The 18,292-nt window shown below is 28.6% G+C and overlaps 1 protein-coding gene across 1 annotated transcript in view; it reads left to right on the top strand.

Annotated features, from left to right (window-relative positions):
• LOC132934408 (arrestin homolog) overlaps nt 1-15,955 on the top strand; it is a 47,707-nt gene extending 31,752 nt beyond the window's left edge. Inside the window, exons 7-8 of the mRNA XM_061000716.1 lie at nt 4,292-4,421; nt 15,138-15,955. Of these exons, the coding sequence (XP_060856699.1) occupies nt 4,292-4,421; nt 15,138-15,170 (163 nt within the window). The 3' untranslated portion in view covers nt 15,171-15,955. The remainder of the gene's footprint in view (nt 1-4,291; nt 4,422-15,137) is intronic.
• The last annotated feature ends 2,337 nt before the right edge of the window (nt 15,956-18,292 follow it).

Raw genomic sequence — 18,292 nt, 5'->3', positions numbered from 1 at the left:
AAAAGTCTGCGTTCGGCATTTGTCGGAGCCTTTAAGATGACGTTGCGGCGTATTTGAGTAAAACTTTCTTTTTTTGACGGGTGGGAGGGGTCCCGGACATTGGAATTTTTATTTTTCAAATGTTGTTAATGAAATGTACGCATCTTTGAAAGCTTATAATTTTTTAATATTAATTATAGCATTACAGTTCCTCTGTTTTTTCAAAAAAAATCATGTTATGTTACACGTTTAATACATTTATTAATAATATGACATTTGAGAAAGTTATGCATATTAATTATACGCGTTGCCCGATAGTGTAAAAAAACTCTTGGGGGAGGTTGGAGCAAAATATGCTACTGTTTTCCTCCTATACCAAGTATATTATTTAATAATTATCATAATGTATTATACAAAATATGGCAGCTATTAAATTATAAGTAAACATCACGTTAAACCGTAGAACGTTGTGAGACTTATGAATAGGTTCCTACGGGATAAATTACTTAAAATTATTAGTATAAATATTTTGAAAATGTCATCGTGTATAGAAAGTGATATTTTAAGTAATTGTAAAATGTTTCAAGTTTCTACATAAATATTTTTTTAATTATAATTTATTATAAGAAAACAACAATTGTTTGAGAAGAAATTATTATGATATTATATTATTATGTTTGAATATCAAATTTTCAAGCCTTAGGTATTACATTAGGTAAACATATATTTTAATGCATTTTTACCTATATTTATCCAATTTTTTGGAAACCATGCAAGTGTAAGATTTAATTTTTGTCTGCTTAAAAACATAATGATGAACGCACAAAAAAAATAATTAAAAAGATACACATTATTGTAAAACCAATTCATTCAGTGCTCCGCTCGATAACTAAAATGACAAAACTAACTATCATTTTTTTTTTTTTTTAATTAAGTTTAAAAGTGGTTATATAGCTAATTCTAATATTAATATTCCTAATTGTCTTCTAATAGTATTTGATAATATCTATTGTTGTTATACGACTGTAATACGTCAAATTGTGGAGGTTGCGACCTGTAGTATTGCTGCTCGAAAATAAATTATTTTAAAGTTGTTTTTGATTCCAAGTGGGATGATACATGTATTGGATTTACAACAACGTGTTATTTACTTTTATTTAAGTTGTACCTATATGTAAGATGTGACCTGTTATTTTTTTTAGAGTTTTTAGAGTCTAAGAGTTTTCTAAAAGTTTTATCAAACTACTTTTTAAATTGAAACTGTCATCTATGGTATCTATATTTACTTTAGAAAGGTATTTTTTTTTAACTTTTACAACATTTTTTCTAAGTAGTTACCTACTACAAAAAACTACACAAGAATTCAAACAAAAAAAAAAACATTTATGACACACCTGTTATAATTATTTAGTTTCTATGAAAATAATACCCCAAATAATTTTAAATGTTCATTATTATTCCATTTTAATTTGTATTATACAGATGTGAAATATTATTTAAACAAGTTTTCTCGTCCCTAGATTAAACATAATATAGTATTCTGGAAAAATATTTTATTTTATTTTTACTTTGAAGACCTAAAAATATCATATTAAGTTAAACATGTATTTTGGACACTACAGGTAAATATTTAAAATAGACTAGCATAAATTGTTTATTTAATTTAAAGACTTAAATTAAAGGTTTTGTTTATTATGAATAAAACATCTAAACTATCTCAAAAATCTCGAATACAATGATTTGTTTTATAAAAGTTTAACATTTGAATTAAAGTGAATTTTTCAAATTTCTGGACAACGGTATTTTTAGATTTTATTTTAATTATAGAATACTCAGACGTCCTGCATTACAATAGTACTAGAGTACCTTATTTCTCTTTTTCCAGAGTTCTGAATACAATATTGAAAAATGTAGACAATTACTTTTCTTTTGTCCAATGATTTACATTCAATTTAAATTTAAAATATAAACTATTCAAAACAATATTTTTATAAAAAAAAATGTTAATAACTAATCTTAACGAAAAAAAGAATTAAATACTATATCACTAAGAACAAATTAAAATTATACTAATTGCACGGATGGAGGATATTACTTTTCAATCTACATATTTTGTTTATTTTGAATATTTTGCATAACACGTAGTTAACAATTCATTTTTGAAAATAAGAGTTAAAACTTTGTTTTCGATTTTCTCGCAGTTTATACAAATTTTAGATTTTCAATAGGTAATGTACCTGCGACGAGGTAATAAAAGCAAATATAATACGATCATGTACTTAGACAGACGTAAAATATATTAAACACTATATGGGTTATAATTAATGTAATATTGCTATTATTTGAGTTAGTATTATTATAATATACAGTAGAGGAATGTGGCCCAGAATGTTGAACACAAATATGATTATTATCTGTGGTGTGTGCACGAAGAGGGATAAGTAAACTATGCGAATTTAGGGTTAAAACTCAAGAGCCAGGGACGTCTACAAATTGTATTCATATAGGAAATGATTTTCCAACGGCAAATACTTCAGGCAAAATAAAAATGCTAGGTATTATGATTCTCGTCTTTTAGATAATTTATATTTAAAGTCAAGTATAGGTACACAATATTCGATTTTTATCAAGAAATAATGTCCTAAGTATACCACTAGACCTTTAAGGTACCAAGAATTGTCCGAAATTTTAAGTAAACTTTATAGCATTAAGATAAATAAATGTATGCCCCCGGCAACAATACATATTATACTGTTTGAGTGCAAAGAAAGAGAAATTATGGATAGGTAAGTAGGTAAATGTAGTTACAGCCTATACAGGTATCTATTATTTCAAAAAAAGCGTTGGTACACGATTTTTATAAAAACAAACAAAATTGAATAAGTCGCTCTTTTTTATGAAAAGTACACCTTGTCATTGAAAAGGTCACTATAATGGATGTGTTAAATTTGAATTCATTGATAAAATATCATTGTGTGTGATGAAAAACAATTCCAATCGTAGACAGTCTGTCAGCCTATATTTCTAAGGATATTATTTTATATTATATTTATATTGCTATAGCCTATAAGTAATATTCTTCCATATGAATTTACACTATGAATAAAAATAATATGAAAATTTTCTATCACTGCGGTAGATCGAACTAACTTTTTCCAACAACAAATCGCGTACATTATATAATATTTTTATTATAATATTATTTTATATGTTGTTATTTACGTACAAGTCAATATATAGACGTATACCAACCGTACAATTACGGTGTGATTATAGGTTTGTCGTATAAAATAGCTCAAAATTAATCAACTTTAAACATGTGTATAGTGGATAATAATATAGATATATATATATAGGTATAATCAACGAAAAGCTTCAAGTTTCTACCAATAATATTTTTTGAATTCCAAAAAAATAACTTGATAATCGGTACTTTTGTTTGAAAGACCATTTAATTTCACTGATATTTGAACTTGAAATATATATTAAAAAAATACTGTGATTTACTATTTTTGAGATTTATAGGTTCCTTTAAGAAAAACTTACGAGAAACCTTGTATTACATTTTCAAGCCTTATAGCTAATAAAATTGAAAATGTTATAAATTTGTTATATCGTAAACGAAATCGATATTGTCGAAAATAATCCTGCCAAGACAAATCAAATCAGACATGTGTGTCCTGCAGCCATCACTTCACGTCACTAATATTTTATATCTCGAGATGAGCACACACCCCACACACAGCGCCCTTACTTTTATGCCTAAAATACGATAGGTACCTAGCAATGAAAAAATCATAATAATAAGTACCCAATAATATTATATTATATATTATTCTAAAAACATATTGTATCTTGTTCGTGCAGATTTATTAATAACTTCAAACTCGCGGTGGCAAGTTTGGTGATTGGTCGTTGGAAGCATTTAATAACAATATGTACAATAATGTACCTACTTAATATATAGCACCCGAAAATAACACTTGACACAGAGGCCCAAAATTTTACGTGGGATGCCCTCGTGAAATCCGTCCCGTTCTTTCAAGTGCACATAATATATTACATTTACAGCACACAATCAAATATTACTCTTCGCAAGTTCGACAGTGCTTACACCGACTTGTGTCGATCTGTGTCGTAATAGGTTACGTGTGCGTTGCTAATACTATCTATGATTTTCACCAATTCACCATTATTTAAGTACCTCCTAAACTAAATATACACCTATGCATAATATAAGTACCTACATAGATATAAACGTTATATGTATGTAAATATAGGAACGTACCACGTAATGTTATAATGATTGCAGAATATCGAGTTCTGACATCAAAGACGTGTTCGGTATTATCGTATCATATTCGGTCAAGGTCAAGCTGTACTTGGGCGCACTGGGCGGCGAGCTAACCGCCGAACTGCCGTTCCTCGTCATGCACTCAAAAGTAAGTGGTTTTTAAACATTTTTTATCAGACTATTACATATTATAGTATTCTATCGGTTATTTTCTACCACGCACAACATATCAACACACAGACGCAATAGGTATCACTGGTCGTGTAATACGGTGTAATTATTTTATTCGTCTCACACGTTTCGGAAACTGCCAAATCACGTATACCTACATATAAATTTAATAATTATAATATTATATAGGTAGGTAATTATTTATTGTAATACTTCTTACCTAAGAATGCGGGCTGGACCGTTAAACGGGATGATGTTATTGACGATCGGATATCAATTTTTTTTATTCTTCAACACTGCTAATGTAGGATTTTTATTACCTATTTATTTGTTGGCACAATGACACGTTTCGGTAGGATTGTATTATGTTTCAATCGTAAATAAAATAATATAATACGATAGCGTCTATAAGAGTAGCTAAGTATGTGTGTCTATCGCATAAGACATAATAATATAATATATAATGGACCCGTTATGTAACCTACGGACGTCGGTCACTACTCACTGTACAACATATAAATGAAAATCGCAATACCGTTCATAATTATATTATTCGCATACTTACGACTTGTTTAATTATATTTTTTTTATTACATGTTGAAAAGCTGTACCTATCTAGGCGTATACTTAAATGGTATAGGTACATATAGGTATTCCGCACGCGAGGTTATAGCCATAAAATAGCTGCCATTACATTAATGGTTAAGCGCACTAATACAGATATCAACTTTTAACAACATTCATAGATAAATGTAATAATGGCTTTATTAGTTATTATTTATCGTGACGCATATTTTCATAATATAGTAAATAGTTCATAATATTATAATAATTATCATGATTGTTACCCAACTCAAATTTCATACAAAAAACAACATTATTTCTATTGTCATTATTGTTAGTAATTTAAGCTTGCATATAATATTGGCCTTTGAATGATAATTTAACGAACGCTAATAACTTACAATAATTTTTTTTACAAAGCAGATGTTTTATATAATAGCTGTCTATACTCGTACAATTTGTATTGTTTCGTGGACCTCTATATAGACTGCAGTTAGAGTGTGTAGTTGTATTATACACGGAAAATAGAGATAGACGCTCGAAGTTAACGGAAAATCTGTACACAATAAATACAATATGCATAATATAAAAAAAAAAAAGTCACAAGGACGAGACGGCTCAAGTGAAGGGGCTTTCCATTGACACGGCGTCGTCAAATTCCCAGAAAGTTATATAAAATTGTGCGGCGTCCGATGATATTTGAAAAAAATCTTTTGAAATTTGTTCGTGACGTAGTAGTATAGTATAGGTCCTATGTATAATGACGGTGGGGCGTGTGTAAGGGGTGAAAAACTGTAAAATGAGCATGCGTTGAAATTATTTTTTTTACATCGTCGTTTGTCTGCGTTATATAGTGTTATGCTCGAGGGAGTGGAACATTGCAAATTATAGAGTAGATATAGACTCGCCTTGTGGGGGAGGGAGCACAAAAATACGCGTCGAATTAATTTATTCCAAGAAGTCACCCTTCAATGAAACTTCTTATTAATTAATTGTACACTAATATAACACATCCAGACGCCATTTCCGTGTTCTGCAAGCTGATATTGCGGTTTCTTCGACGTTTCTTCAATTGTTATCATGAAAAATAAATACATATAAAATACTATTTGGTTTCGATTTCAATTAGCCGTTATATGAAAGGGATACGAATAAGCACTGCGCGTGATGTAAAATCACATGAAATGCTATAGAAAAATTACAATACCCTCTCGACATATCAGAATATTGCTATGCGAGCTGATCATTTTGACATTATTGTTATACACTAATTGTCACTTAATAGAAAAGATATATTACAAACCATAATTGTCAATTAATATTATAATTAAAATCGCATTCTTATTCGATTCTCATTCTTATTCTTATATCCTCATATACATCATAACTCTATATCATTTAAGTATGCACAGAATGTCAATACCTATTTTAGAAAACAATAATTGTACATAATATATATTAACGTTTTATATAATATATTCTGTTGAAAAAATAACCATTTGCACTATTTCCTTGCAAAATATATGAATATATCATATAAGTGTTGTCGGTAATGTATATAATTGACAAAGTATATTGTTTTAAGCCAATACTTGATTCATATAATTAATCTTTTTGAAAATTAATATTATATACTTAATCATGAGTTTTTAATTAATTATGACTAAGTATTTTTTGTTACACTATAATCAACAATATCAAAAAAAATTGTAAAATTTGAATGTTTGCCATATCGTCACTTAAGGGGAATCCAAACTATGGTTTTTTTAGGAGAAAAATACAATTATACGCGTTCCAACGTTCTGACTTGAGTTTTACTCTGATAGTAATTTTGAAAACATATTTTAATTTATTGTGAAGTCTATTTGGAACTCTTTGACAGCGAGCGGAGTTCTCACATGTGCACGTGTCATACAACACCTAAAATTGAAAATATTTCTCGGCGAGATTTTTTAATTCAGTTCCTAAACAAGTTCCAGCTACCAACTTGAGTTTTACACCGATAATCATTTTGAAAACATATTTAATTTTGTTGATAATGCAACTTTGGATGCCACAATTCAAATATATTATTCTTAAAAAGAAAAAATCTCACTCGAAATTTAGAAAAACAGTTCGTATTTTTAGAAATTTAACTGGAAAAAAAACCACTTTAAAACATGATTTTTTATAACTCTGACTCCAAGGATTCGGTATAGACATCATAATAAATTCAAATATGTTTTCAAAATTATTATCGAAGTGAAAATTAAGTCAGTGCGTTGGAGGTCTATTTTGCTCCAAAAAACGGTAGAGTGGAGTCCCCTAAGACATTCGAGATAAACAATGTAGGTACTATATAGGTCTTATTTATGTAAATATTCTAAAGCAGAATCAATAATTAGTAATTTCCAATTGGTATGTATTCAATTTCTTAATGTCGAATAATAACAGTGAGTATACTGTACAGGTGTACAGGTATCTATATACTGAATGTATTAGTATTAATATGACAGTTGAGTATATTGGTAGGTATGTAGGTAATAATATAATACAAATGATGTCTAGTGCCTTGCGTTATGCTGTATCGGATAGACCTCGAGATAATTTAAAACGACAATGGTACGCATATTATAATATTCATTTATAAATCTGATAATCGAATAACAATAAATACGTGGTGAGTACCCACTTGATTTTGGATTTGAGTACTTAGCCAGATTTATTATGTCCTACGGCATCATTTTGCGTAGCAATGAGTAGGCTTCAAAAGCACATTTTATAATATATATAATAGAAAATACACTGTATACACTGTATACATACACCTACTCTCTGCCGTGCCCCAAAGGCAATTTCCAATTTTTATAATAATGGTTTTATTGGAAATATAGGTAATGGGTTTATATAACAGTTATCAATCAATTCAACAAGCTGAAGTGAATTCCGACTTTATTTTGATCTAACGCACACACGTTTAAAATAGTCGTTTTAAGGGTACCTACTATTATGTCCAAGAATTTTCATAAAACAGAAACATACTGCTGTGAATTTGAATAAATATAAAAAAAATAGTACCTATAATATGTGACATGAAAATCATTAGAATTACCTACGTTAAAACAACTTATTTTATCGTTAATTTAAAAATAGTAGGCTTATATCTTGGATAGTTTGATTTTCTCTGGTGTAAATTATAATTTATAAAGATATATCACCTATATAACTACCTATAATATTTATTAATAATGACTACGACATACATAACATTATGTCTGTAACTCTTATTATTATGTTTAGTAGGTATATAGATTATTATTTACCTCATGAGTTTTTTTTATCACAGAATTTGCTAAGACAATACGATGTTTTCCCTGACTTTTCATATCTCTGCAAAATTCATTAAATACTATTTCTTACAGCTATACGTTTAGTTCATGACAAAGTATTAAGTACTTTATCAGTAAGATTTTAGATTCAAACCATGAACATGCAATGCCAAGGAACAGAAGATTTTTTTTATTTTAATTCAGACTGTTTAATACACAAATTACAATACTTAAACACTTATTTTAAAGAAAATGTAAAATGTTGTTTTTGTGATTGCCCTTAGTCAGATTTATAACTATGAAATAATATTTTGAATTACCACAAAAAAACCTATTGATTACCACAATATTAGTACCTTAAAAAATAATATAAAGTAAAATACGGTATAAACCGTACCTATATAAAACGGATAAACCGTATTATTTTAGCTTATTATTCTAAATATAAGTTTAAAGGAAAGTCCATCATCTTGGATTTGGAAATTATTGTTATAGATGGTTCAAAATATCACCTATAAATTCTACTCATAATAATAATTACCTGATAATAATAAATTAATATAATAAAAAAATGTACGTAAATGTTGTAACTGGAACAGGTAGCATAATATGAGTTAATTATAAATTGATACGGCTTAATTTAAAATCTTATTATTTCGTTTTCCACACATTAAAATTTTTCGATATACCTTTTTTTAGGTTCATAGAACAGCAATAACAACTTTAATATTATATTATTGTATAAACGTTATTTTCTGTTTTTGTTTTCATTTCTCGGGCGTGGTTACTCGCCGGCACTATAGTATTATATAGGCATTATACCTAGGTACGTATAATAGCTAGAATTAATAGTGAACGTGCTAAATATAAGCAGCGTTTCAGCGTTCGAAAAATACTACAAGACTGCTCTTACGACACGACATATCATATTTTGACGGAGCGAGTGTGTGGGCAAGCAAATATTATACATCATTATCGTGTTGCTATCGCTCCGTGGCCGCTGCGAAACAATTTCGACATCTCAGACTTTAGAGTAATAAGAATTATTGTAGGCCTCTGTTGACCTATCGATAATATACTCAAGAAGTCGCGTACCAATATTCAGTTGAAAACGGTTGAGGCGAAGGAGTGCCATGGCCCAGAACAAAATTTTGCATCGAAAATTCAATGAGGCGCGCTTAAATGCATATTTATAATAATATTGTTATAATATTTTAATAGGTATCGAACCTTTATTGATATATATTATGTCGATTGCGTTAGTATCTAGGTAAGTATGTTAATTTTCTAGTTATTAAAAAAGAAAGTTTTTAGAAATAATCATACGTATTATAACTATAGGTAGTTAGGGATATCTAATTGAATTCGATGTACACTATATATAAACTGTAGTATAAACACTATATGATAACCTAACGTAGTTATATAGATATACCTCACGTAGGCGTGTAATGCAAGTACCTGGGTATCCCTCTGACTTGTTTATAACACAAAATTGTTTATCCGTATGAGAATCACCACATAAACATAATATTATAATGTTTAAAATCCCGCAGCTAAAGTTTATTAATATTTTATGCTTGGACATAAAAACTATAGGGCGGGAGAGGACTAATTGAAAAACTGGCAGGCCTTAGCCAACCTTACCTGTTCGCCATAATATAGTGTCACCTACGTGGTACCTAGTTGGTTGGCCGGGCACGGTACACCTATGTATGAAAACCAAATTTGTATTGCGTTCGCGGCGTTCAATTTGCGTTTAACGGTCGACTAGTTTGTGCGTACGCGATGCGAGCTAGCGTACACGACATTATTGTTATAATACATTATAATATGACTACAACGACTCACGACGACCCTAAAGTTTCTCCGAATAACGGCGCCAACCATCATCAAACATAGGTACATAATAATAATAATATTTATATATTATATTATATTGTGTACTGCAGTGTGTCCAAAAAGTTTGATAAAAATAGTTTTTCTTCAAACCAAATCAATACAAGACTGAACTCAGTTTTTCAACACATATGAAAATATTTTTTAATATGAACATGTTTTTAGGCTGGATACAAAGTTTTTTTGTTTCTGACCGATTTTTCGCAATGGTTTCGTTGTCGTGGTTCTACTTATTAATTAACAAATACATATTTATATGGTTCATAGATGTTTCTTGTACAGGAAAAATATCGAGTACGGTACTTTGGTTTTTCATTTGAATTAATCGAAATTCCCTCCACATTTTTATTTTTTGTGTAAGAGGAATAAACTTTGGATCTTTAAATATTGTCTAAAACTATTTTAGATCCAATGCATGCGAAATGTGTTTTGTGAAGGTATTTCTTTGGTAGTATCGTCACATTTTGAGGGATAGTTTCTGATAGCTAATGGTATCTAATGGTACTATTTAGGAAATCAAAATAAAAAACCAACCTGGAAGGGGGCCCACCGCTCACGGTACCTACTTTTGTTAAATAATTACAGATAAAAACTAACACAAACCAAAATATTTACACATCACCAGTTTTTAATAATTTTTGTTATAATTCATTATAAATAAATAATCTTGAGGACGGACCAATCATGTTCACTAAACATCTTATATTAGCGTTTTCTATACATTATATCATTTTCAAAGGTGAAGCTCAATGCATTTTTTTGCAAGATATTGAAACTTTTAACAATTAGTGCGTAGAATTTATTGTGTTTAGAAAATGTTTCTATAGGTCTAAATTAAATTCTCAATCATTATTAGCCATTAGGTACTAATTTTTCATTAGACATTATTGAAAAGAAGTGGTTGAAATTTTAAAAAATGTGTTTGATACGCGCTTTATGCGATACTTATTTATATATAATAATTATATTCAAAAACTTAAAGCTATAAATTTCCACTACGGAAGAAGAAAAAATACAATTTTTATCAATTACACACTTGTCACTAACCTATGGGAAGGTACAAACCACGGTATACGATGATAATTGATGAATAATAATTATTAGGCTGTTATAATCTTCTATACCTATTTTATTATAATTATTGTGAACGTTATTCAGAAAAAAAGTTTAGAGCTGTCTAAGGCAAAACAATTAATTTGTTCTTACTCGTTCATAGGATGTCGATGCAAACTGCTTTTAATTTGTATTTAACATTATTTAAAGCTTAATTTGTTGGCATATTATTCATACAATCATACCCTATATTGGTTAATTCGTAATTTTAAACTATCAAGAAATTACATACCTATTACCTAACATAACGCAGTGGTTTCCAAACTGTTTGAGTTCACGCTACCATAAAAATTAAAATAATAATTGCGTCTCCCTTGAATAAATAAATAACAAATTTATAGTATTTAAATATACAAATATTTTATTTTTCGGTAGACGCGATAATATTGGGTTATCGACAACGCGATAACGCTGGCTAGATGTTGCGACTTTCTCGAAAATCTCCGAATTAAGTTTAATCTTACAATACAACTGTATCCAAAATTATTGTTTATTTAAAAAAATCATTATTTACCACACTGCTAGTGCCTCCCCAAGTGCTCGCGCCTCCAAAGGGAGTCGTACCTCACAGTTTGGGAACCACTGCCTCAACGTATGATATAGGTGCATACGTTTTTCTGTGGCAGTGTACAATAAAATAGACAGTATCAAAACACGTATACAATATAAAATGCTAAACTTTCAGTTTAAATTTGTGGTTTATCGGGTCTATAAATTAAAGTCGGCTGTAAATTACCTACCAACTTTATTTCTAATTAGTAATTTGCGTATTCATTAATTGTGGTTTTATATTGCCTTGTGCCCTTGTATATGGCCATATAAAAATAAGTGAATGCTGATTGTCTAATTTGAATTAAGTAACACCGGAATTTATTTGAGTAAAATGTATAACTGTTTTTATTTTTATTTTTTATCATAATATACCTAATATAATACAGCAATCAACTGTCCAATATAATTTATACTATTTTTATCTAAATTTATGAAATTCGAATTCTCAACATTGTTCTCAAATTTGAAAATTATACCTTTTTTGTACCTAATAGGAGTATTATGTTAACTTATAAGTAAAGCCACAACAGGGTATAATTTTTTTAATAATATGATTTATATTGTATATTATATAGGTATAATGTATATTGTATGTATTATATTCACACAAAATATAAACTAATAGAAAACAACTAAAAAAAAATATTCTTGATTTAATTTTTATTTGAATACTATTTATGTCATAAATTGTAATATTAATTATGACTATTAACCTGAAACAGTAAACCGTGAAAAATGTATAGAAAAAAGTCGAAAGTGTCAACCGCCTTACTTTCCCCACCACCTCTCCGGAGCCCATCGCTTGTAGACACAATAAATATATAAAATAATCATAATATGATATGAAATACAAAACAGATAATCTGCTAACGAAAGCCAAAAAAATTTCTATATCCTTAAACATAATTAGATATATACGTCGAACCAACGTCGTTCTGGATACCTAGGCACATTTGAGACTGCTTTGTTATATATTACTTGCATTATTATTTATTATTTTTTTTTCATATATTATATCTCATAAACAAATTTATTATCAGTTATTTATGAAATAATATTATAATATGATGTTTCGTAGACCATATTATATTATTATATAGATACTGTCGCAGACAACGTTATTTAAAATGACTATTACTGACATGGACGTGTACATCTGACATTATTGTATGCCACAAACTTATAGATTTGTTTTTCTATATAATATAATATCGAATAAAATAAGTAAGTGACAATTGCAAATTACAAGTGAATAGATATGTACGTTTCGATTTTGTTCTGATTATATGGTCTTGTATAAATTGGTGTCTTTGATACATTTTAGTAGGTTATAGATGTTTGAGGTTCATTTTTGAGGCATTCTGTGAGGATATTTGGAATTTTGTATTTTGATCTTTCTTCATTAAACTGAAGACATTTTAGTAGTAGGTAGGTGTATTATGGTGATTTCAGAACCACAAGTAGTCTATGGTACGGGCTCTGTTTTATCCATGAGATGTTTATGGGTATGCCAGATGTGTCCTACTGTCCTATCCTTATAGGCGCGTCAGTATTATATCCTGTTTTCTAGTTAAAACCTTGGTATGTTTTATTTCTCTTCATTTATTGTCCCTTGGCGAGTGCCATTCCTTACGCCATGCGTCGGTTATAGTAGGTATTTACAGCTGCTCTTTTGAGGTCATCTTTGGAAAAAATGGTACCGATGGTTTGGTCAGTCGTTGTTTGTTTCGCTGTAGTGTCTGCTTGTTCATTCCCCTTTATTACGATGTGACTGGGTATGCATGTCAGTGTCATTAATATGTTTATATGTGGTGTTAGGGAGGTTGGTGATATCGGTGGGGGCTATGAATGCTTGCTAATGTACTCAGAGAATCTGTTGGTATGTTGAAGGAGTGATTTGGCATTTCATTAATTATTCGGATTGCTTTTCTGATCACTAAGGCTTCTGCTATTATTATGGCTGGTAATCTAAATTTAAGAACTGAAACTTTGATAATTATCACGAATGAAATTTTTTTAGAGTCTCGGTTTTGGATGAGTAAAATAACTCACATTTTATAATTTAGACTAAAAACCCATTTGTAACACATTAATAGCATTAAATGACAAATGCAGTCCAGGCCTTGTATTTGTAATGAAACATAAAAATAACTTATTGATTATAGATTGTAGGTTATATTGTATTATTGTTCCTATTGAACGCCTCGGCGCAGTTGTATTATATTATTATGACGTACATATATTGTCCACCCACCCTTTGTCTTATTCGCGTGCGACGTGTCATTACTTAACTCGTTTTGGGGATATCTGTCAATAATAATAATAATAATATAATGTGGGCCTGCAGGCTCGGTCCGTCGGCCGCACCGGCTTTTTAGACACCGCTTCCTGTTTAGTTTATACCGTCGTTTTCTACTTACTCCCCTTTGAATACATTTTATTCTCGTAAGGGTTTCCGAAAAGTGTCATTGTAAAATAAAAAAAATGCCAGCAGCTAAGTAGACTTTTTTGACTCCGATTGCCGTCAAAGTTTTCCTCGCCAAAATATTATAAAACTATAGTACTGTTAATATTATATAACCATCATAATACTTACTAGGCATACAAATTGTATATACTATACATCGATGTTGGCTAAAACCATTGCTCAATAATGACAATAATATAACAATGTCCGGCCAATCCTAATGATTTAAAAAATGTACGCAACTCTGTTTAATTTACCCCCTTACACTCCTTTGAATACATTTTATTCTCGCGCGGGTTTTCGAAAAGTGCCATTGTAAAATAAAAGAATCTACCTGTATGATTCCGATTGCCGCCAAAGTTTGCCTTGTGAAAATATTATATAACTATGATACTTAGTATTATAATATAATATAACCATCATTATAGGTAATACTTAATATCATACAAATTGTATACTACTATATTGATGTTGGCTAAAAGCATTAGTCAATAATAATAAAAATGCCAAGCCAATGCTGAAGATTTAAAAAATGTAGCCGCATGCAACTCTCTGTTTAATTAATTAATAATGACTAGTCAAATATGAAATTGCCTAGCGAATTATACACATAATTGCAGCGTACCTATCGGTAAATAAGTATTATATTGCTTATATACGTTGTTGATAGGTGCGAAAATGACTGATTTTCACCATGGCCGTATTACTTTTAAATTATACCATTCATAATGAATAAATAATTACCAATGTTTTTCGTTTGGTTTTAATTTTGTTTGTTGTTTGTTTTTAGCCGGAAAAGAAAACGTCACATGCATCGTCATGATCTAATTACCACTATGTTCACACGTGGTTATGCTTAGATTACTTATAGGTATTCTCGTAGTTGTTTGCATTTTAGGGGCGTCATTCGCAGGGTGAGTCGGAGGCACCACACATTTGAAAAAGTTCCTAGACTGATCAACTAAATACGTACCTAAATAATGGGCTGACATATAAAACTTACTTTATAATATACAATGTTCATTAAAAAAAAAATTAAATTGCCAAACGCTACCTATTGTCATATTTATCGTATTATTATTTATTGAGCATAAATATTTGAAAATCAATTTTTGTTTTTTTTTGTCAAGACACGCTAGAAAGTAGAAAGAAGCGCTGCTATTGTTTATGAAGAAAAAATATAAATATTAATATAACGGTTTTTCTATAGTCATTACTCGTCATAATTTAATCAAATCGAAGGTCGATTAATAATTAATAGACACACGCCTAGTGATTATGTTACAAAAGAAAGGGAAATAATTTATATTTTTGAAAATGTCTCGGTCAAATATGAAAATCGGTATACTTAAAATTTGGAACCCAACTGGAATGACGCCCTTGTTTATATTATTACTTTATATAGATGATAATATTCTTACTTGTATTTTTTATTTGTTTATATTATTATCACATATTTTATTCTCATATGCTTCATATACTTAATTTATAATATTATATTATCTTTATTGACCTAATGATTATCATTTATAACTTCTGACTATATACATTATACATAATAATTCATAAATAGTATGTTTGAATATTTTTAATTCCTTAATATTGTCCTAATAATTACAATATGCATACATACTCAATATCTGTGGTAAACATTCAACTATAAATCACATATACCTACGCTGGAAAATTATCTAATAAAAAATATTAAGACGTAGAAAACTCTTTTCTTCTAAAACGCAAATAAACCGGGACATATGATGACCATAAAATATTAGCGATTTGTGCTTTATTTTTCGTAAACAGCTAAATTGAAGTTAATATTTTTTTTTTATCGGAATTAAATCCAATACTTACCTTTATGCTATACTTCAGGCACCACCACCACATTTTTAGAAAAATAATTCCTTATAGGTTAATTTAAAACAGACATTATAATTTATAACCATATAATCTACATCGCCATTTGAAAATCGAAAGTCAATAATTCTGTTTTAACATAAAATATAGATTTGTATGGATTTTTATTTGTGGGTTTTTTTAGAAAACTAATAAAAATTTTAATAAATCATTATAAATTATAATTGACAGGCTATTGCCTGTCATAGTGTCATCAGCCTAGTATTCAAGTATACCATAGTAGCTTACAAGCTAAGTTGAGATGCTGGGAAACAAATAGCAATACTTAGTTGAAAATAAAAATGCTTTTGGCATGGAATAACAACCAAATTATCGATTACGAAATGATGACGTAATTCTATTTAAATCGGAGATCAATTTTCTTCAAAAAATATCCAAAGATATAATGAGGTAATGAGATAATACATAGTACATGTGACGTAAAATTAATACCCATGGTAATAGTCTGATGATTATATTAATTTATTAATATTTTAAATTTTCATTATTTTGTTTGATTGTGTTAAGTGAATATTAATTTGATGCGAGTATCAAGTATCGACCATAATGTCAACAACTAATGAACTATCCTTTTTTGGCTATATTATTTGATACTTAATACCTATACTTAATAGGTATACGTTAGTAAGTATAAAACAGTAATTATTTAGTTATAATCGATACAAATAAATTTATCCTACTATATAGTAGCCATATATTTCGGTAAAAAACCTAATAATATATGCTGCACTATTAAACAGTTATTTGGTTCTATGTTTATAACATTAACATTAGTTATTAATACATAAAAGATCCTATTGAAGAAATAATTTTTTATTATGGTTTTGATATTTTTTTAAGTATTTTTTAGTATTTTATTAACTACGTACGATAAGAGTGATTTATTTTTAAACACTTAATATACGTACAAAATAATATTATTTATACGTGTTATTAAATATCATCCGTCCTACACCAAATCTTGGAAATATATAAAGTTTAATTAAAAATGCCATTTGATAATCTACTAGCCATATATTTGATACATTTAATAACTAACATATAAAAATATGAAATTATTGTTAATTTATGTGTGTTAATGTTTAGATAATTATTATTTATTTCATTATTTCTATACTCATAAAATAAAAAAAATGATTTATTACGTAAGTACCTATTCAAAGTAATAAATAATAGGTAACAATTTTAATAAACATTTTGTTTCTCCCGTCGCTAAATTATAACGTGCAAAATGTTGATGTAATAATATATAATAGGTATAAATAAATACGTTTACGTTACTTAACGTTGTAAGACATTCATCGTAGTTTAATCATATAGTTCAAATTACGTCGTGTTGAATAACATTCCATACATTAAAATACATAATACATGTGCATTATATATATATTATATAAAAATATATATTTTTTAAAAGGCTCTACAGCATATTATTGCAGCCTTTACAGGAGTCGGGTAGGCCACTGTTGTGTCTTTAAGTATTTGAGGACAATGATATTGCGTTTCATCCATTCGAGATCTAAGCCCCGGAGTTGTGTACTGTTACAATTTCATAAAAAAAAATAAAACAAATATTATAATCATTCCCCGAGGTAAAGTCTGCTGCATGTTTGTTTTAAAAAAAAAAATAATAATAACTCAGTATGATATTATTATATTTGTATATAATATATTATAGTTTAATTTTGCAAAATCGTTTTATTTCCATTAAGACCACGAATTTTATTTAAAATTATAATACTTTACTCAATAAAATAAACTACAACGACTGGCGTTAATGTATACAACTATACCCACACCACTCCTAAATATATTATAATAATTTGTCTTTATTAAATTTAATAACCAATATAAATTATAATAATAATTTATTGTTGTAGGTAAATTCTTAAAACTTTTTCATTATACTAGCGAAATCTCTAAAACAAAAAAAAAAATGAATGGGCTTTAACAGTTGTCTGCGTAGTTCACAAAATGCGATTGCACATATAATTAAAATATAATATACATCAGCATATAATTTACGGA

This window comes from Metopolophium dirhodum, chromosome 1 (genome assembly GCF_019925205.1).
Source record: "Metopolophium dirhodum isolate CAU chromosome 1, ASM1992520v1, whole genome shotgun sequence".
NCBI classification, from domain to species: Eukaryota; Metazoa; Arthropoda; class Insecta; order Hemiptera; family Aphididae; genus Metopolophium; species Metopolophium dirhodum.
This window is presented reverse-complemented; position numbering and strand designations above follow the sequence as displayed.